We start from the raw sequence: 22,532 nt of genomic DNA on the forward strand, positions 1-22,532 counted from the left end.
AGCATGTCCACGCCCAGTGAAAATACGCGGGGACGCGCTGACAATAATTCGTAGCCGTAGCTCCGTGCATAGAGCTACATATGGTTTGTAGCTCTATGCTCCTTGGAAGCCCGTTTCGGACACGGTCTGAGGCGCCCGCAAAAACGACACGCTCGTGCAGACGGTATTTATTTTACACACAGGCCATCTCAAACCAAGGTTAATATTCATTTACACGGCAGCCTATGGGTGGTATTTTAAGAAAGAAGCTGTTGTTTGAATCATGAACCAATTTATAATTATTCTAAAGTACTCCCTCCAGAATCGGAGGCCCCCCAGTTCACTAAACAAAATCGAACTGTAGCTATATGGCTCCTGCAGAGTACACGATTTTGTGAGATACATCACAAACCTATCAGGCATGGGGTTGCATGGCCTTATGGGATACTTACCCCAGTCACCGGCTCGGCGAGTCGATTACTTGGGCCAGGCTCGAGTAAGTGCGAGAATTAGTCACGTGAGAGGTAAATCGAACGCTGTCGCGCTTGCACGAGTAAGCGCGGGGGAAGTAATCGAACGCACTGATTGACTGCGTTTGATTACTTCCCCCAGCTTACTCGCGCGTGCTCCTCGCGTGATGACAGACATGCACAGTAGAGCTAAATAAACGAACGGTTTCGGGTAAAGTTTCGTGCAAGAGCTGGAAAGTTGAACTTTGACATGAAACTGAGGCTGCATCCGAATCAACTGTCTAGAGCTAAGCCTAGGTCCGCGCCCAGTGAAAATACGCGGGGACGGGCTGACAATAGACGTAGCCGTAGCTCTGGAAGCACACGGCCTGAGGCGCCCGCCGGACGTTACGTTGGCAGCCATGTTTATTGCATGGCCTTATGGGATACTTACCCAACTAACTGGCTCGGCGAGTCGGTCACCTGGCCCAGGCTCGAATAAGCGCGATAAGTCACGTGAGAGAATCGAACGTTGTCGCGCTTGCACGAGTAAGCGCGGGGGAAGTAATCGAACGCACTCATTGCATTACAAAAACATGACAACAGCTTATTGGCCAAATTTCTGCTCAAATTGACGTCACTATTTTAAAGTTGACTCTGATCAACTGGCACGCAGGGTCGCATAACCTTTACATGCACACATAATAATATCAGACTTTGTTGCGGAGCTTGCGGGCTCCGTGCTCTTCCGGTTGAGTACAGTCCACCATCTGGTGTATTACATACTGTAAGCATTCGGGGAGAAATTTCAACGGATGATACATACTCAGGTTACTTGAAAGGCAGCTTAGCTACAGCAGCAACCGTGACCAACTTAATAATTAATAATTACGAAGGTGTGCTACCTGATATCTAGAATAAATGTCTTGTACTAATTGTGGTGAAAAGACAATTGCCACTAATAACGAAATCCCATACAAATCTTTATCTAATATTAAATGAGTAATAACTCTCTTTACTGGCACCGGGCTTAATTCTAGACTTTGCGATCATTACGCATCTAAGGTTGATGTTAATATGTTTTTCTCTTGCTTGCAGATGTAAGCTTATCCTTCAACTGCAGTTTTGATGAAGGGCCGTGCGGTTGGACTCAATCCACGGCTGATGATTTGAATTGGATAATAGAACGAGGAGCTACTCAGTCTTCTAATACCGGACCAGCAACAGATCACACTACTGGAAGTAAGCTGCTTTTAAGATTAAATATGAAGGGAACTTGTGGGATTTCAATGAGCCACTTAACTAGTACCTGAATAGTAGTTGTCTAAAAAGGAACCTGTGAATTCGTTTTCGATTTGGCAAACTGATAACTTTGTTCACGATATTTGCAGGTAGAATATACAGACCTGTGTAATTGAAAATGGTGTGAACGGCCTAAACTTAATGTGAACTGTACAGCACCTGAGGTGTGTTCAGCAATTTGTAAGACTTTCAAGTGGGAGTTAGGTGGAGGTAGAGGCTTTACGCAATTTAATTCTATATAACAGATTCAAATTTGAATTTAAGAGTGCTTTTGGTGTTCTTTGTTTTTCCCCTTTTCTATATTATAATGGTTGTGTGGCTGACAGGAGAATGTCAGGATCTAAAAGAATGGAGTTCCTGTTCTATCAATGAATTGAAGTTTTAAAAAACAATTTGGAAGTTTTTTTGTGGAACTATTTCTCCCGCAGATGATTTTGGATTGTACTTCTATTTCGAGGCTAATAGACGATCAACTAATGACAGAGCGGTACTTCTAAGCCCAACAGTTGCTGGCTCACAACAAGACGATTCGTGGTGTTTCAGTTTATGGTACAGCATGTACGGTCAGCAGATTGGTAGGCACACGCTATGTCGAGTAGCCAATTTCAAGGCATTGTTTACATCAGACATGGTGGCAGAAGAGAATCGCCAAATAGTCTTGTGTTTTCACAACCAAATCATCAACCTCTTTCTTAGCAAAATACCTTGTTAACTTTTTTCCTGAACTTTTGTGGGCATGGTTCTGACCTTCCCCTTTTTTATCGCGGTAGTCAGGATCCATGATGTTTTGGTACCTAGCTTAACAAATTCCTCAAAGGTGCAAAGAAAAAATAAGGGCAAAAAGATTTACCTTTTCCAAACAGGGGAATCAATTCATTGTTTTCATAAACGTACAAATTAATGCTGTCATTTTTGTATCAATGATACAACGAGATTATATTCTGGCTTGGATATTGATGTCAAAATGTCCCACGTTAAAATAAAATGTAGCATGTTAAAAATAAATTGTCTGAGCTTCAAATATTCATTTTTGGTATTCTAATGTTTTTCATAATTTTTTTCAGGTACCGTTAATGTGTACTCAATTCCCTCGAGCGCAAGTTTGAGTACACAAACTCCAATCTTCTCCATAACAGGACAAACAAATGGTTTTCGGGTGTGGCTACAAGCGATGGTTAATGTTAATCAAACAAGTAATTTTATGCTAGCCCTAGAGGCTGTCTATGGGACTGGCCCATACGGTGATATTGCAATCGACGATGTCACCATTTCTGAAGGGGCTTGTTCGTCAGCTACCAATGGTAACAAAACTGTTTTGTTATTAAATCTTTGTTCTATTTTTGTTTGTTAAAAGTCTTCCCATTGTTCCCTTTTCCCTGCTTTATCCCCCCATTGCTCCCTTTCTCATCCATATCGAACTGGCATTTTGTCATGTTCTCTCTGTCAACCTAGGCATTTTATCTTGACTACATGTATAATTCCAGGAATCTCTGTGTGTCTGTCTGTCCGTACATCGATTATCTTCAGAACCGGGCACTGTGTGAGGTTGAAAATCGGAGGGTGTATTCTTATGATGCTTGTGATGGAGCTCTGGACTCCGGAATGTGCAGTGTCAAGTTTGAAGTTGTTTGGAAGAGCGGTTCTCGAAAAAGCTTCAAAAAAGCTGCAAATGTTTTGAAAAATTGGTTCTGGATCCGCCCTTAATTCCGCATGCCAAAATGCAATCATTCGGTTGTCCATGTCAACATGATCAACGAGTAGCAGCATATGAAGATAAAAATAACCAATAAGCCAGTTCCCCAGTGATTATATTATGTAAGTTTTTTTTCAGAACGCCTTCAAAGGTAGTCTTTGAATAGCAAAGCAAACGTCTTTGATATGCGTGCAGATTCGGCGATTAAGATGCAAAACTGCGTCTTGACCTCCAGATTCGGACTATTCGGTGGGTACCTTCTATGGTAGCCCATATGCATTTTCGGGTACATTCTTTGAAACTCTCAGGATGACTTATACATACCTCAAGGAGTTCAAAACCACTTGATGCCATTTTTTCTGACCCTTTTATGGGCGGGGCCATGACTTTAAAAGGGGGGGGGGCTTCGTGGGCTTGCGGGAGCCAATATGCATTTCAGGTATACATGTCACCATTTCTGAAGGGGGGGGGGGGCCTTGTGCGTCAAGTAACTGAACATTTTTGTTATCAAATCCTTGTTCTATCTTTGTTTGTTAAAAGTCTTCCTATTGTTCCCTTTCTCCCTACTTTAATCCGCCACCCTGTTCCCTTTCTCTCCGCTTTATCCCCCCCCCATTGTTTCCTCATTTTGTCAAGATCGCCCCGCCAACATAGGTTCATTGTTTTTTTTAATAATTGTGTGTATTTATATATTTTTGATATTGTGATGGTGTTTTATTTATGTATACCAGTTTCGGCAATTATTTGTTTTATTTATATGTAAACGGTTCATCTTTTTTTTGTAACTATGTGAAGTTTTAGTGGTGAATAACGATACTGTTTTCTCCATACGCATACCCACTGAAAAATATTTCAGTCAGATGAAATTACTTTGAAAAAATATGTAAATGCATGTATATTTCAAAGAGCTTGTTACATGGGTTTGTATTTAATTAAAATGGATGAAGAGAAATGATCAAGAAACATTTTATCCAAATGTAACATTCATGTAAACTAGTTCACACAAACCAATGTAGGAAATACCCAAAACATCTAGGAGTTAAAAGTGAGGGCTCTCTTTTGTCTATACCACAGATGATAATGTGGATTTCAACTGCGACTTTGAGGAAGGCTATTGCGGATGGAGTCAACCGACTGATGACAGCGCTAATTGGGCTTTGGAGCGAGGGGCAACATACTCAGATGTTACTGGACCGGACTTTGATCACACCACTGGTGGTACGTAGGCTGCCAAAGATACATTTGAAGCATTGCTATGACGTCACACTATTGTTAAAAGTGTGGATTCGGACCTACGAATCTCTTACACTGGTCACAAAGTGTGGATTCGGAACGGCGAATCTTTAGTAAAGTGTGGATTCGGAATTACGATCCACACTTTGAACATGTCGGACAGTTGCTCTCCATAATGAGCATGAATAGGATCGTCTGGGTGAAAATTTGTTTTCCGAAAATTACAAATGCATCTTCACTGTCAGATTTTCCGCTTTCACTGCAAAATCTACTTTTAGTCAGAAAGAAATCGTCGTCTGAACTATCCATTTTGACGTAAGGAGCCTGTGTGTCGATACACATGCTAAACACGTCAGGAAACAATGTTGCAACCTGACGCCACTTCTGCGCTTGTGTACAACGACTATGGAGAGTCATTTCAAGTATTTCCTAACAATTTTGGAAACATTCATCGAATTCACTCGGCACTTCGCGCCTCGTGAATTCTTAAATTACGAATCCACACTTTCTCGTGTATTCTCCTTAACTGAAAGTTTGCATGGTGAAGTGAGCAATGAGAGTTAGTTCATGGTTGTGTCGTGTGGCAGATCGCTTTTGTCAGTCTGTGAGGTTCTGAAAAGAACCGGGAACTCCATGTTTCGGACAGTGCATGTGCACTGTCAAACGTCGGGAGACTGAGAGGCAGAGTGGGATCTGCAATGTGGCGTAACATAGGGGGCGAGGGGGTGTAATTGGGGTGTCATGCCCCTTTTGTTCTCAGTATTTTAAGAAAGAAGCTGTTGTTTGAATCATGAACCAATTTATAATTATTCTAAAGTACTCCCTCCAGAATCGGAGCCCCCCCCCCCCCCCAGTGCACTAAACAAAATCGAACTGTAGCTATATGGCTCCTGCAGAGTACACGATTTTGTGAGATACATCACAAACCTATCAGGCATGGGGTTTTAGCATCTAAAATCACTGAGGAAGGCTATTGCGGATGGAATCTCCCTACGGAAAACGCTTTGTACCGGACTATCAAGAATATTGTAGAAGTATGCATTGGCTAATCGAGTATACTAGAAATCAGTGGTTCGTGGTCAGTCCACACTAGTGTAATTTTGCGACCGTAGACATAGTGGTGGTTGCACTCCATTCCGAACACAAGAGCTAGCAGCTCCTTTTCGATTTGTGAGTAGCGTGTCTCTGCTGGGTAAGTGCATGGCTCGCAGTGGCGTAAATCTTTGCCAGCGAGGGGGGGGGGGGGGATGGGCGATCAGGGATGACTAAAATTCAAAAATTGCCCGGCTGTGAAATTCGAACAATTTCAGGGGCTGGACTGATGCCAAAATGCATTCGTTGTAGCCATATCGCCCCCATTATGTCTGGAAGGTGGTTGGGTAGGTGGATTCTGTATCAAGTTTGCACGAAGGAAACCCTCCTTACAGTCCTCTTTAGTGAAGATCTTCACACCTGACATCTGTGGCAAGATGTTGTCGATCACTGGCAGTGGGTAATACCCCCGCTTGAGGGCATTGTTTAGGGGCTTGGGGTCGATGCAGACTCGCATCTTCCTATTTGGTTTGTTGACAGTTACCAAACTTTTGATCGTCTCGGTGGCGTAACAGTTGGCGTCGCTTGTGAAAGTGCCTGGCATGTGACCAACACATCTGGATAGGCGTTCTTGGCGCATTTTGTTTTTTAGTTCATTGAGCTTTCCTGGCATTGGAGTTTGAAGCCTTCGTGGTTTATTGATCACTGCCATATTGTGATGCTGTATACGTATGTCAAGGTCTACCGGTTTTGCAATAGTCCTACGCAATTCAATCATTGGTGTGTTCTGGCCCTCAATCATCACAAAGTCCACAGCGTATTTCCGTATGTTTTTATCTGGTTCGTTAGTGTGACGTCAGTTTATTTTAAACCACGCCCACTGGATATTAAGTTACATTGGATCCATTGGAACTGGAAGCTAACGCAACTTAAGTGATCAGTGGTGCGCGCGTATATGACGTTTTTACTAGCGAACCGGTTCACTATCAGAGCAGTTGAAGTGCCAACGACGGTATTGGTTGCTTGATTATTATACAGTGACACATGTCATCTTTGACTTATCTACCTTTGTGCCTTCATTCTTCTGAGGTAGCACATAATTGCACCCTTTGACCATTGATTAGAAATGAGGTCATTATCTAATTTGGGTACCTTTTGTATATATTGTCTCCCGGGTTTCAATTTTCCCTGTCACATCTTCAGTCATCATGACCTAAAAATCATAATCAGAACCAAAATCGTCGGTATCTTCATCTAGTGCACAAACTGTCATTTCAGATTTGGGAATTTCTATTTTGCTTGAAGCACCTTGGTTCGGTTTTTCACAAGTTGTGCATGTTTTACTTAAAACTCAAATTCGAGAAAAAAAAAGAATTCTAGTGCCACAGATACTGGTTCTACCACTAAAGTGAACATTTTGTCTTTTATTTTACAGGAGAAAATGGAACTTACTTGTTCTTGGAAACCAATGGAGTGAGCGTTGGCTCTAGTGCTGTCTTGTTAAGTCCTGTTGTGTCAAACGTTACTGGAAAACACGAATTCACTTTCTGGTACAACATGTTTGGGTTTCAAACAGGTAAATGGGTTATTGTGGTGTTTTAAAAAATATCTTGTTTTGATTTTGAGCTTTAATAGTTAACTTTGGCATGTATTGTACATTTGTCGTTAATTACGATAAGTCATTTGACAAAGCGACTCATTTAGTTTTGGTCCAGGAGAGGAGCAACATGGGATTGTTTTGAATGGGTTTCAAAGAAGCTCCATTTTTATTTTTTGAAACGAGGGGGGGGGGGTGGTTTCAGACGAGGAATTGGAATTGACCCTGTAGAGGCTTCTGAAAATAGCCCATCTTTACAATTCAACATAAACTATTGTTTAGCATGGATGTGCCAAAGCTCAGCCTTTAGTGTGGGCCTATATGAGTGATCCCATCTGAAAATTAAGAACATCAGCAGCATTGCTAAAGTTGTTCTATTGTGGCTCTGCGTGTTGTCCCTAGCACCCTGGCACCGTAGCACCATTGGCACCATGACACTTATGATTTCTTGGCTTCTGGCTAGCATCCCATGGACAAAGACATAGAATCTTGGGAGAATGACACCAAAATGAGGCTTGAAAGCTCAAGAGTACCATTACGGCTTTCCAGGGATCGCAGGCTTAAATCTCGCTCTGACAGTTGATTAGCTCAACATTGCATGGCATACCGTATGCGTAGTGGCCATCTTGGAGGACATCCATTTGATATTTTAATGTAGAAACAATGAGTGTACAAAAGGTTCACTCATGCATATCACAACAAAAAAGTCTGCCCTCTAAGATGGCTGTTACACTTGGGTCTTTTATAATTTACTATTAGGCTCATCAAAAATGCCTCGGCCAGCCAAAAAAAATGGAAAATTAATTTGGTTGAAAGCATTTTCTGAAAGGGGGTCTATTATTAAAGTCAATTTCGATTTGTTTTGAACAGTTGTTGAATTGCTTCCTCAGGTGATCTCAATGTGTCTGTGACGCCAGTGAGTGGTAACATAAGCCAAGGCTTTTTGATCTTTTCTCGAATTGGTCAGCAAACGAATAGTGTAACCTGGCTACAGGCAACGGTTGCGTTGACTAGTCTGCCAGCAAGCTTCAGGATTGCATTTGAGGCCTCAACAGCCGGAACAGGGAGGTCTGACATTGCCATTGATGATATCTCCTTTGAAGGTCTGTGTTGTTAATTATTGCTCAGAGTTGAGGTCAGAATAATAAAAGATTTGTAGCCAGCAACAGACTAATAATGGGGACCGCTTGAAATTCTGTGTATTGTAGAGGTAATCTCGTATAGGATAAGGACAAAGGAGTTCAAGCAATGGAAACAAGCGTCAAGAATCCTATGACGCCGGGTAGGCCTATATAGTTACAACTTAAAAGCCCCAAGTACCGTTTCTTAGTACAAGAGGAATGGGTAAATCAACGCTGCACCACTCACAGATGTCTCTTTAATGGCAGCCCTACCTGTATATTTGGGCAGAGTTTGTGAAAGGTATTATTATCATGAGGTTTGTACCTATAGTAACATGCATACAGTACGTACAGTGTTCAAAATGTTATTCAAAATAAATAATATTTTCACTTCCTAATGATTATATAGTTATTGATATCCATCTGAAAAGGGATTTTTTTTGCCTTTTTGGTAATCAGATCTTAAAGGCATTGGTTTTATTTAAAATCTTCAGGGGTTGGGTGCTTTTGAGATTTGATTCAGTATAGCAAATTGACTGCACTTGAATTTCCAGTGGAAAGTCAGCATTAGAAAATGATACGAGAAAGGATGGTCTAAATTATGTAAAATTTTGGTCAAAACTTGCCCATACAGTCAACAATTCTTTAATAAAAACAAAACAAAAGTTATTTCGGCGATTCGCAATGCAATGCGCCACCGAGAGTTTTCCACGGAGAGTTCATTTTTCCCAGTGCATTGTGGGAGATGGTCGACAAATTCGCAGAGCAGGACATTTGAAATTGTTAGTTTTTCTGGCCAGTAGCTTCGCGTGTGATTCGAGTATATGTTGCCCTTTCTTTTTCTTTTTTTATTAATGTGGTGGTTTTTTTTGTAAGATGGGAGAACGCTTTAACCCAATCTATAACAAATTAGCTCAAGTTGTCTACTGACAATTATTCAAATGGGCCACTTATGTCAACTATAAACTTAAAAAAATGGACCCTCCATGGCAAACTCTTGGTGGTGCACTGCATTGTGAATCGGCCGAAAGCATGATCTATCTCAACGACCAAAACAGCAAAAACAATTACTGCTGAAATAATGGCATGAAACAAATGTATTAATGACTTTACCTGTCGTAATGAAATTACCTGTCGTATTATTAGTGCTATCATAATAATGAATCAGGGTGACTACTTGGGCTTAATCATCAAAGCCATAATTTTTCTACGGGAATCACTTCGTTTTAAGACATTGTCATTTACTTCTCTCTTGAATTTGTTTAATCAAATAATCATTTGACTTTTCAGAAGATAATCCTCATCAGGAATGATTTGTATGTTTTGTATTTGTAATATTTTTTTTTAAATTTTATCCTATTATATATATTAGATGCTGAAGCCCCGGCAGTCACTTGTCCTAGTAGTGTCCCTTCCATGAGTACAGACAGTGGAATGTCAACTGCCATTGTACCCTGGTCACCACAGCCATCAGCTACTGACAATGTGGACGTCTTGGATTCCAGTAACATCACATGTCAAGATGAAGCTGGCAACATTGTAGTGTCCAATGGAACTTATGTATTAGGTTTGACAACAGTGACATGCAATGCTACTGATGTCGCTGGCAATGAAGGGGCATGCAATTTCACCATCACAGTTATAGGTAAGTGTGTTCCTGTAAGTCACAGGCTCTCTAATGGAGGGTGTATTTTTGGTCATATTCAGCAGTTTTTGTCTTCCATTTTAGAAAAGTACTGTCAAACCTAAAGGCTGAGTAAAATGAAAGTGTTAATGGGCAAGAAAGGGATAAGGTAGTCGGCTGGAGAGAAGCATCGGAGGAGCTGGTAGTTGGATGGGTGATTGATTGAAGAGCGCTCGCTATCTTTAATACCAAACAACAAAATCTCGTTACAAAATTTTGGATAAATTGAACTGGGCAAGCATCAACAATTTTGATTGATTTTTTTCTTGACGAATTTTGACCTTGAATGGGTTATTTAAAAAGAAACAGCTGCTTTGTTAAAATAAGTATAAATAATCTTGTAGGCCTCGCAAGGATAAGTCGGTTAGTCCTTTGGTTTTGTGTCAAACACACAAGGAGATCAAAGCTTTTGGCTTTTGTTAATTCCTAAGATACAAAGAGAAGGCAACTGACGGGCCTTGCACTAGTGATTTCTTGGTCATATTCAGCAGTTTTTGTCTTCCATTTTAGAAAAGTACTGTCAATCCTAAAGGCTGAGTAAAATGAAAGTGTTAAAGGGCAAGGAATATATAAGGTAGTCGGCTGGAGGGAAGGAGCGGATTAGCCAGTAGTTGGATGGGCGATTGTTTGAAGAGCGCTATTTTTAATTCCAAACAAAATCTCGATACAAACCTTTTGATACGTTGAGGAATTACTTTCTGTGATCATCAACAAGTTTGAATGATATCTCTTGACGAATGTTTACCTTTGTTTGTGTCCTATAATAAGAAACAAGTGCTTTTGATAAAATAGGTATGAATGATTTTGTCGGCCTCGCAAGGATGAGTCGGTTAGTCCTTGGTTTTGTCTCACATACACAACGAGATCAAAACTGTTGGCTTTTGTTAATTCCTGAGATACAAAGAGAAAGCAAGTTTGATGATTTCTAATCCTTGATTTGCAGACACTGAATCTCCAGAAGTCATTTGTCCCACTAGTGTCCCATCCATGAGTACCGACAGTGGGATGTCAACTGCCATTGTACCCTGGTCAACACAGCCATCAGCTACTGACAATGTGGACGTATTTGATTCCAGTAACATCACATGCCAAGATGAAGCTGGCAACATTGTAGTGTCCAATGAAACTTATGCATTAGGTTTGACGACAGTGACATGCAATGCTACTGATGTCGCTGGCAATGAAGGGTCATGCAATTTCACCATTACAGTCATAGGTGAGTGTGTTCCTGTAAGTCACAGGCTCTCTAATGGAGGGTGTATTTTTTTGTCATATTCAGCAGTTTTTGTCTTACATTTTAGAAAAGTACTGTCCATCCTAAAGGCTGAGTAACATGAAAGTGTAAAAGGCCAAGAAAGGGATAAGGTAGTCGGCTGGAGGGAAGGATCGGAGGAGCTAGTAGTCGGATGGGTGATTGATTGAAGAGCGCTATCTTTAATACCAAACAACAAAATCTCGTTACAAAATTTTGGATAAATTGAACTGGGCAAGCATCAACAATTTTGATTGATTTTTTTCTTGACGAATTTTAACCTTGAATGGGTTATTTAAAAAGAAACAGCTGCTTTGTTAAAATAAGTATGAATAATCTTGAAAGGCCTTGCAAGGATGCATGAGTCGGTTAGTCCTTTGGGTTTGTGTCATACACACAAGGAGATCAAAGCTTTTGGCTTTTGTTAATTCCTAAGATACAAAGAGAAGGCAACTGACGTGCCCTGCACTGGTGATTTCTAACTCTTTAATTTGCAGATACTGAAGCTCCGGAAGTCACTTGTCCTACTAGTGTCCCATCCATGAGTACAGACAGTGGAATGTCAACTGCCATTGTACCCTGGTCACCACAGCCATCAGCTACTGACAATGTGGACGTATTTGATTCCAGTAACATCACATGTCAAGATGAAGCTGGCAACATTGTAGTGTCCAATGGAACTTATGCATTAGGTTTGACGACAGTGACATGCAATGCTACTGATGTCGCTGGCAATGAAGGGTCGTGCAATTTCACCATTACTGTCATAGGTAAGTGTGTTCCTGTAAGTCACAGGCTCTCTAATGGAGGGTGTATTTTTGGTCACATTCAGCAGTTTTTGTCTGTCATTTTTTTTTTTAGAAAAGTACTGTCGATCTTAAAGGCTGAGTTACATGAAAGTGTAAAAGGCCAAGAAAGGGATAAGGTAGTCGGCTGGAGGGAAGGATCGGAGGAAAGTGGTAGTTGGATGGGTGGTTGATGGAAGAGCGCTCTGTTTAATATCAAACAACAAAATCTCGTTACAAATTTTGGATAAATTGAACTGGGCAAGCATCAACAATTTTGATTGATTTTTTCTTGACGAATTTTGACCTTGAATGGGTTATTTAAAAAGAAACATCTGCTTTGTTCAAATAAGTATGAATAATTCAAATAAGTATGAATAATCTTGAAAGGCCTTGCAAGGATGAGTCGGTAGTCCTTTGGGTTTGTGTCATACACACAAGGAGATCAAAGCTTTTGGCTTCTGTTAATTCCAAGATACAAAGAGAAGGCAACTGACGGGTCATGCACTTGTAATTTTCAACTCCTTAATTTGCAGATACTGAAGCTCCGGATGTCACTTGTCCTGCAAGTGTCCCATCCATGAGTACAGACAGTGGACTGTCAACTGCCATTGTACCCTGGTCACCACAGTCTTCAGCTACTGACAATGTGGACGTATTTGATTCCAGTAACATCACATGTCAAGATGAAGCTGGCAACATTGTAGTGTCCAATGGAACTTATGGATTAGGTTTGACGACAGTGACATGCAATGCTACTGATGTCGCTGGCAATGAAGGGTCATGCAATTTCACCATTACAGTCATAGGTAAGTGTGTTTCTGTAAGTCACGGGCTATCTAATGGAGGGTGTATTTTTGGTCATATTCAGCAGTTTTTGTTTTCCATTTTGTTTTTAGAAAAGTACTGTCGATCCTAAAGGCTGAGTAACATAAAAGTGTAAAAGGTCAAGAAAGGGATAAGGTAGTCAGCTGGAGGGAAGGATCGGAGGAAAGTGGTAGTTGGATGGGTGGTTGATGGAAGAGCGCTTTCCTTAATTTCAAACAACAAAATCTCGTTACAAATTTGGGATAAATTGAACTGGGCAAGCATCAACAATTTTGATTGATTTTTTCTTGACGAATTTTGACCTTGAATGGGTTATTTAAAAAGTATCAAATGCTTTGTTAAAATAAGTATGAATAATCTTGAAAGGCCTTGCAAGGATGCATGAGTCGGTTAGTCCTTTGGGTTTGTGTCATACACACAAGGAGATCAAAGCTTTTGGCTTTTGTTAATTCCTAAGATACAAAGAGAAGGCAACTGACGGGTCATGCACTAATGATTTCTAACTCTTTAATTTGCAGATACTGAAGCTCCGGAAGTCACTTGTCCCACTAGTGTCCCATCCATGAGTACCGACAGTGGGATGTCAACTGCCATTGTACCCTGGTCAACACAGCCATCAGCTACTGACAATGTGGACGTATTTGATTCCAGTAACATCACATGCCAAGATGAAGCTGGCAACATTGTAGTGTCCAATGAAACTTATGCATTAGGTTTGACGACAGTGACATGCAATGCTACTGATGTCGCTGGCAATGAAGGGTCATGCAATTTCATCATTACAGTCATAGGTGAGTGTGTTCCTGTAAGTCACAGGCTCTCTAATGGAGGGTGTATTTTTTTGTCATATTCAGCAGTTTTTGTCTTACATTTTAGAAAAGTACTGTCCATCCTAAAGGCTGAGTAACATGAAAGTGTAAAAGGCCAAGAAAGGGATAAGGTAGTCGGCTGGAGGGAAGGATCGGAGGAGCTAGTAGTTGGATGGGTGATTGATTGAAGAGCGCTATCTTTAATACCAAACAACAAAATCTCGTTACAAAATTTGGGATAAATTGAACTGGGCAAGCATCAACAATTTTGATTTATTTTTTTCTTGACGAATTTTAACATTCAATGGGTTATTTAAAAAGAAACAGCTGCTTTGTTAAAATAAGTATGAATAATCTTGTAGGCCTTGCAAGGATGAGTCGGTTAGTCCATTGGGTTTGTCTCACACACGCAAGGAGATCAAAGCTTTTGGCTTTTGTTAATTCCTGAGATTCAAAGAGAAGGCAACTGACGGGCCTTGTACTAGTAATTTCTAACTCCTTAATTTGCAGATACTGAAGCTCCGGAAGTCACTTGTCCAAGTAGTGTCCCATCCATGAGTACAGACAGTGAACTGTCAACTGCCATTGTACCCTGGTCACCACAGCCATCAGCTACTGACAATGTGGACGTATTTGATTCCAGTAACATCACCTGTCAAGATGAAGCTGGCAACATTGTGGTGTCCAATGGAACTTATGCATTAGGTTTGACGACAGTGACATGCAATGCTACTGATGTCGCTGGCAATGAAGGGTCATGCAATTTCATCATAACAGTCATAGGTGAGTGTGTTCCTGTAAGTTACAGGCTCTCTGATGAAGGGTGTATTTTTGGTCATATTCAGCAGTTTTTGTCTTTCATTTGAGAAAAGGACTGTCAATTTTAAGGGCTGAGTAAAATGAGCGTGTTAAAGGCCAAGAAAGGGATAAGGTAGTCGGCTGGAGGGAAGGAGTGGAGGATCCGGTAGTTGGATGGGCGATTGTTAGAAGAGTGCTGTTTTTAATTTCAAACAACGAAATCTCGATACAAACCTTTTTGATGCGTTGAGGAATTACTTTCTGTGATCATCAACAAGTTTGAATGATATTTATTGACGAATGTTTACCTTTGTTTGGGTTGTATATTAAGAAACAAGTACTTTTGTTAAAATAAGTATGAATGATCTTTTAGGCCTTTCAAGGATGAGTCGGTTAGTCTTTTGGTTTTGTCTCACACGCACAAAAAGAGATCAAAGCTTTTGGCTTTTGTTAATTCCTGAGATTCAAAGAGAAAGCAAGTTTGATGATTTCTAATCCTTAATTTGCAGATACTGAATCTCCGGAAGTCACTTGCCCTAGTAGTGTCCTATCCATGAGTACTGACAGTGGACTGTCAACTGCCATTGTACCCTGGTCAACACAACCATCAGCTACGGACAATGTGGACGCATTTGATTCCAGTAACATCACATGTCAAGATGAAGCTGGCATCACTGTAGTGTCCAATGGAACTTATGCATTAGGTTTGACGACAGTGACATGCAATGCTACTGATGTCGCTGGCAATGAAGGGTCATGTAATTTCACCATCACAGTCATAGGTAAGTGTGTGGGTTTTTTTTCAGCAACACAAAATTAATGTTATGTATTATTTATTCATTTATTTATTTCGGTTTATTTTACCAGGGTAGCCCCGTCAATTATCAATGAACTGTTCTCCCTGTGGGCCCTAGATTACATAAAAACATGATAACATGATATAATAACGGCAAAAATCCCCCCCCCCAAAAAAAACCCCACACACACAATAAAAGACATAATGAATACATTACCATAAAAGAACCCAAAGAATTAAAGCCACACAAAATTTAAACCATAGATTAAAACAGACTATCTATAGATAAAAAGATTTAAAATGGAACAATAATCCCGAATTAAAAAAATTACATTAGCTTGTTAATATTAGAAAGTGAATTATCGATTGTCCCTTGTCCATAAGAAGGCAACTGTTTTTTTTTTATAATAAAAACCATATATAAAACCCACACCACTCCCCAAGAACCTTAAATAATCCCTATACACCTGTAACAATCATCTATTTATTTGCCCAGTTCAGAGTTTTAAAAGACGTGAGATCATTGGCCAGTTTTACATTAGGTGCCAAGTTCTGTGTCTCAACAGAATGAAAAGATCGTTTACCTGCTCTGTTCCGGGGTATAGGAGGACATATATTTTTTCCTACAAAGAGACTTCGGCTGAATTTCGAGTTATATATGTTTTATTTTATTTGTTTAAAATATTTATACATAACAAAAGGTTTTTCAGCAGCTGTCAAGAAAAGAGTCAAATCCGGTGGCAGACATTTTCTGCGGTGGCGCAAGGCTCGTGCGAGTGGCACTCAGGTAGTACATATGCCCCGGGCTCCTTCGACTAATAGGAATACCAAAAATGCGCATGCGCTTCATCTCTAAGAATGAGTGTGGCATGCGCATGAGCTAAACATCAAAAGCTTCTAATTCTGGTTTCCGGATTCCACTGTACACAAGTAAGAAACTTCCATCAAAATATATGGATAACCAGACCCATGGCAACCATTAAAAAATATGATTCAATACAATAAAACTGAATATACAAATATAGATACAACTGACAATGAACTCAAGAAAAACAAGATAAACTACATTAATTAAAAGATCAAGTAAAACTGTAACATTAACATTAAAAAGATAAAACAGAAAGGATAAAGCGTAAATTTGAAAAAAAGTCAACAACGACAAAAGCAAAACGTTTAGTCAAAAGCCAAGACGGAACAAGACAAAACGAGATAAATGGCATCACAAAAACACATAAGTAAGACGAGACAAAAGGAGAAAAACAAATGGAGAACATGACAGGGCGAGTTAAGAAAATACGATACAAAACAAGAACAAACACGAGAAGATGATACAAAAGAAGACAGAATCGACAAAAGAACACAATTTACAACGAGTTATTGACGACAAGACTTGAAAGACATACAGAATTAGATCAAATAAAAAGACGACACCTAAAACGATAATACGAGACAAGAATGAAGGATGATAAACCGGAGCACAGAAAAACATACAAAAAAATATGGCACAAACCAGAAACAACAAGAGAAAAAAGACAAATTAAGTAAACAACAACAGCGACATCCTATATCAACAGATTCTACGCTGTCTGTCTATCTGATGTCTGTCTAATGTCTGTCTGTCTGATGTCTGCCTGTCTCATGTCTGCCTGTCTCATGTCTTTGTGTCACGTTTCTTGTAAAAGGCATAAAGAGTGTTCGGAAGCACAAAATGCAGTGTTTAATGGAGAGGCTTAGTTATATAATATCACTGGTCTTTAAATGGCGTGTACTCCGATTTCACTGTCCTCTGAAGTCACGGTTGGTATGTGAAAAAAAATGAATTGCCTACAGCCGCAATTGTGTGTTTTACTTGACTTTCGCGAAGACGCTTAATTAAGAAATGGATTTATGTGGTTTTTGCTTTATACTAACAGATGTTGAAGCCCCTGTGATTGCATACTGTCCTCAAAATATGGTAAATGAGACAGCCGAGGCAACACTGAGCTTCACGTGGACTCCACCAAACGCAACCGATAACGTCGACTCGACGGAAAATATAACAGTTTCCTCATCACATAACCCTGGGGATAACTTCACTGCTGTTCAGGTCACAGAGGTCACATATGCATTCACGGATACTGCAAACAACACGGCAACAACATGTGTCTTCAACGTTACTGTGATTGGTGGGTATACCAATATTGTATACCAGTATTGTCTGTTTATATGTGTTAGGCTGTTCTCCACAAGCCTCGGTTTAAATGAACAGCCCCATACTTCTCACCCTCCTGTAATTTCAGATATATGTACTATTATTATTTATTTAATTTATAAAATTACATTTGAAAACCTAATTCGACTTACTGGAAGGTATGTAAATATAAGTTTTGAATTGACGGAAACGGGAACGGGAATGCAAACGCGAACACAACGCAAACACAAATGCAAACGCAAACGCAACGTAGGTTCTTCAGAATGCCACGATGGGCTTTGACAAAAATGAGATGAAATGTTTCAGGACTTCAATCATAAAGACATTTACTTCCATCATTCTTGGTTAAATAGATTGCTTGGCTGGTTAGGAGGTAAGTAGCCAAATAGTGCAGATTCAAAAATATAGGGTGGGACGTTGTATTATCGTGGTACGAGCCACGTTTCCCGATCGGAATAGAGATTGCTCCCCAACCGTCCTGAATTGTCCCCTCTTTTGTGCTGTATAACTCTTACTTTTCAAATTGATTTAAATCAAATTCGACGGTGGTGTGATTGATTCCATGTACGATGCCGGTGAATATAGACATGTTCGGAGTATGTGAATGGAGTTGGACTCCATACTATCACGGTAGGGGAGGCGGCCGGAAGGGAAGTGGTTTTTATATCGATCTCAACTTCTTTATTCATAGTTAATGTTTGACCAAAACATCCCCTGAATAAAGTCTAATATTTCCCTGTAAAGCATGCAGGATGATTTCTTAAGACCATGCCACTCCCCCGAAAAGAGACAAAAAGCACTTAGACAAGTCTACTGATTGGCAAGTGTGGGGGCAAAATTCACTTTACACGGTGCGCCGTTAAAGATTTATGTTAACATATCGACGATAACTTTTAGCAGACACGGTGAGGGAAAATCTGCAAGTTTTGGAAAACGTGGATATGTGTTGAACGTTATTAACAGTCCCGAAAGACGCAACTTTTTTTAAATTGTTCTTTTTTATACAACTCAGCAAAAAGTCCTTTATGCCTGAACAAGATAAAAACCGCCACATGAAGGGTTTTTGGCAACACACAAAAAAAGAAATGTCTCATGCAACGATAATAGAGATGCCGCGATGATTTAGAGTCCGACTATACCTCAGTGTGGCAATTGTGTTTTGCTTCCTAGACGACTAGCTAGCCTATGATCTTGTGTGATCTAGCGAAATGACTTGTGTAACTTTAAGCAGTCTTCTTTTAATTCTAATGACCCATTATGTTTGTGAAATCTTAAACAATTTTATCTATTTCTAGAAAATACTGATGCAATAATGCTTATCAATGTGGCTTTCCGCATCTACTGTGCATTTGCAGTGATCACCAACTTTATTTTCAGTGTTGTGTTTTGTTGTCTTCAACATCGTTTTACCTCATAATTTCCCTCAAAATACAATACCCGCCCTCTATCCACGTCATTCCTGTTGGTTTTGAATATCGCTAACCAGCTCGGCGAGTCCAATAACCCAGAAATCAATTTTCGTTCTCTATAAGTAATAGGAATGGGGCCCATGCGTAACTAAACAATCATCCTCACCATGACATGTTCCTCACCAGTTCATACCTTGAATTCATTTTTATATACTCTATTTGCAGTGTTCGTTTTGTATCTAATTGTAAAATGCAAGTTTTGGGTCATTTTTTGTCTTCCGTTTGTCCTTTGCAGATATTGGTGTTCCTGTGTTTATCACATGCCCAAATAGGCTGCAGTATACACTTGCGACAGGACAGAGCAGGGCTCTTGTCGATTTTGCCGTACCGAGAGTTGAGGATAATTCTGGTGAAGTAATCGTTCCGGTGTCTGACCCACAAATTATGCTCCCAGCGTATTTCTCCTCTGGAGAAATGTTGATCAGCTACAATGCAACAGATGCGTCGGGAAACAGTGCTGAACCTTGTGTCTTTACTTTGATTATTAATGGTAGGTAACATATGAAACTGTACGCCATTCAATAAGAATTTTCCCCATGATATACTAAAAGAGACATATGAAATATGCATTGACAGAGACACATAATTATTAGGTTGATTATGCGACCATGTAAGTATTTTATTTGATGTCTTTACAAGCGTATCAGGAATTAGGGACAGAATTGAACGTGCTGAAAGAAAATGCAAAAACGAAACTGGTTCCAGGGATGAAGTAGGCCATCAGCCGGGGGGTTTGGTCAGTATCGAATAAGGGCATAAATGGTTATAGTGCGCATGCGCAAGGTAGTACCGCCCCTAGAGTGGTAACAAGCATTTTGATGGACATTTTGAAAAAAAAAGGTGATAGCACCCGAAAAGCTGCCACCGCTGCAGTGCTTTCACATATTTTCCAACTCTGGAGGTGTATACCTTGCCAAAAATCGCTATGAGGATTATTCCCCTCATTTGATACCGGTTGCCAAAATAACTTGGGTCTACATTTCACGCCATTGTTGTTCAGTGCCATCCAAGGATGACCTTATCTTCAAGAGTTGATCCGAAATTAAGACACGTTTAACTTTTTCCTTGTTCTGTGTAATGTTTGTGCTTTCTAGATGAAGAGAGTCCAGTATTCACTGGCTGTCCACAGTCTCCCGTGCACCCTCTCGCTACCGACCCCGGTAACAACACGGCCAGCTACGAGTGGGTTGCTCCTATGGCTACAGATAACGTCGCAGTTACCGCAGTCAATTCGTCCTATACAAGTCCAGCATTGCTTCCCATTGGAAATACCACCATCCAATACATTGCTTATGACGCTGCTGGAAATACTGCCATATGCGAATTTGAAGTTCAAGTTGTTGGTCAGTACAAACACTCTACGAATTATACCTCATAATTAGGCAAAGTTAGAAGCAAACTTAACTTATTTTGATTTCTCTTTGTCATGTCTAAACAAAGGCCTTTGTTTGTCTGAACATTGAATCATTAAGAAACAGTGAAAATAGAATATCCCATCAATATTCAAACACTTCTACCTTGTGATATTCAAACACTTCTACCTTGTACTATTTACATGAACTGTGGCGGTACCCACCCCCGATTTTGCCACGCCAACAAAAGTGTCCCTTTCACGGTCATAAATGTGCCCCCTCGAGATGGAAACAAAACTGCCCCTCAAACGCACACATGAAAGCATTACAAATTGTCTCCTCTCTTGTAATGCAAAAGTGCCTCGCAAAAACTGGCCTGTAAAAAAAATAAAAGTGCTACTTAAGCGAATAAAATGGTCATTGAACTGGCCATTAAAAGTAAACAGAGTCCCTCTCATGATAACAAAAGGGTCCCTTTGCAGAGGCCTAACTAGTCAAATTCAAGGGCGGACCCAGAGAGGTTACTGCCGGGGGTGTGCCGGAGGCCGAAGGGCTCTCTCAAGTGAACAATAACGTAACTATACGGCTTTATTGAGACTATTTCAGCAATAAGTCTACGTACTGTAATTTTTTTGAGTAAGGGAATTAAGACTTTAACGTTGTTTTAAAGCAAACATTTAAAAAAAAGTGTATTTCAATGTTGTAAGTAAATTTTGTCCCGGGTAACATGTTTTCCTTCACAAGTTTCTCCTCCACAACTTCTCCTCCTTCACACGGACGGAAGGTGCCTCTTTTTCTGAGCAAGTGCCCTTTTTGGTGATGCCGGCCCCCCGTTTGAAAAGCGTTCCGCTGCCGCTGACTGCAGACAAGTTATGATATCTCATCTTGTTTAATTTACAGTTTCCCTTTTTTTGCCACAGATTTGTGGATTTTTAAAAGTAAATTTAAGAATATTTTAAAATTTGAATAAGGAAATTAGCTGGAGTAGGGTTTGAACCTGTGACCTCCACATAGCTATTCTGCTGCTCTACCAACTCAGCTATCCAGCCCTATGTTACCGGTTCCTCAGTTTGTCAATGTCTTTGTTCAAGGGGCCCTAGTAAGAAGCCATAAGTGCCCCTGTTGGCCTTAAAATATTCGGACAGGAGATTGCCAATCCTGCACATAATCCCTTACTCAGCATTCTATTGTTGAGTCTGTTATTTTGGTTTATTTTACAGACTTGGAAGCTCCTACTATTATCGGTTGTCCAGCTGATATAACCAACATAACCGACACTGGCTTGAGTAATGCCACAGTCTACTGGCAAGAGCCCACATTCACTGACAATAACAGAGTATCTGCAAATGAAAGTAAACATAGGCCAGGTGACGTATTCCCACTGGGAAACACCACCGTCATGTACAATGTCACTGATATCTCCGGTAACATGGCAAACTGCACATTCCTGGTCACCGTCCAAGGTAATATTTAGAGTTATTTCGACTTTATTCTTCGTATTTTGCACTTTATGCAATGGAAAGGTTTTTGTCATCCCAAGTGTTTCCCGCACTTTCTAAATAAAATATATAGATAAAAATGTGTCAATTGATGACTGACATCTTAAAGAAGCCAGTTGATTGTTTTTGTCCAATTTTGCCTCAAATCAACCCATATTCTATCACAGGGTGATTATGGACTTTATTTGACCCATTTTTAATAAAACTGTATTTTCATCTGTTTGTTGACAGATGATGAGCCGCCCACATTCTCCAATTGCCCACAGGTTATACTAACTGGTACGGATCCTGGCGAAGCCACAAGAAACGTCACATGGGTGACACTGGAGTACCAGGACAATGTCGGTGTGGATAATGTGGTCAGCAGCCACGAGTCTGGTGACACTTTCAACCTTGGAAACACCAGTGTGACTATCTCTGCAACGGATGAAGCACAGAATACCGCCAACTGCTCTTTTGTCGTCACTGTGGTCGGTAAGTTGGCATGAAGCATGTTTCCTTTATGAATTTGTAAAAATAATAAGTCTGTGATGGTGAAATATGATGTGTTAGTGAAGATTGTCAGAACATTTTTCTGGTTGTGATAATTAGTAAATTATCTGTTGATACTTTTCCACTATAGTACCGGTAGCCATGCATTTCAGATTTTTTGTTTTCCGTTGT

At 40.2% G+C, this 22,532-nt stretch overlaps 1 protein-coding gene across 1 annotated transcript in view; it reads left to right on the plus strand.

The window, feature by feature from the left end:
* Nucleotides 1–22,532, plus strand: part of LOC119741184 — a 69,808-nt gene that overhangs the window by 10,874 nt on the left and 36,402 nt on the right. The window contains 18 exon segments of the mRNA XM_038216899.1: nucleotides 1,527–1,670; nucleotides 2,159–2,305; nucleotides 2,795–3,031; nucleotides 4,498–4,641; nucleotides 7,124–7,264; nucleotides 8,176–8,388; nucleotides 9,779–10,051; nucleotides 11,034–11,306; nucleotides 11,840–12,112; nucleotides 12,664–12,936; nucleotides 13,474–13,746; nucleotides 14,275–14,547; nucleotides 15,072–15,344; nucleotides 17,272–17,523; nucleotides 19,254–19,508; nucleotides 20,113–20,361; nucleotides 21,591–21,833; nucleotides 22,101–22,343. Of these exon segments, the coding sequence (XP_038072827.1) occupies nucleotides 1,527–1,670; nucleotides 2,159–2,305; nucleotides 2,795–3,031; nucleotides 4,498–4,641; nucleotides 7,124–7,264; nucleotides 8,176–8,388; nucleotides 9,779–10,051; nucleotides 11,034–11,306; nucleotides 11,840–12,112; nucleotides 12,664–12,936; nucleotides 13,474–13,746; nucleotides 14,275–14,547; nucleotides 15,072–15,344; nucleotides 17,272–17,523; nucleotides 19,254–19,508; nucleotides 20,113–20,361; nucleotides 21,591–21,833; nucleotides 22,101–22,343 (4,179 nt within the window).

The sequence above is a fragment of the Patiria miniata genome, unplaced genomic scaffold, assembly GCF_015706575.1.
Source record: "Patiria miniata isolate m_02_andy unplaced genomic scaffold, ASM1570657v1 HiC_scaffold_5, whole genome shotgun sequence".
Taxonomy (NCBI): domain Eukaryota; kingdom Metazoa; phylum Echinodermata; class Asteroidea; order Valvatida; family Asterinidae; genus Patiria; species Patiria miniata.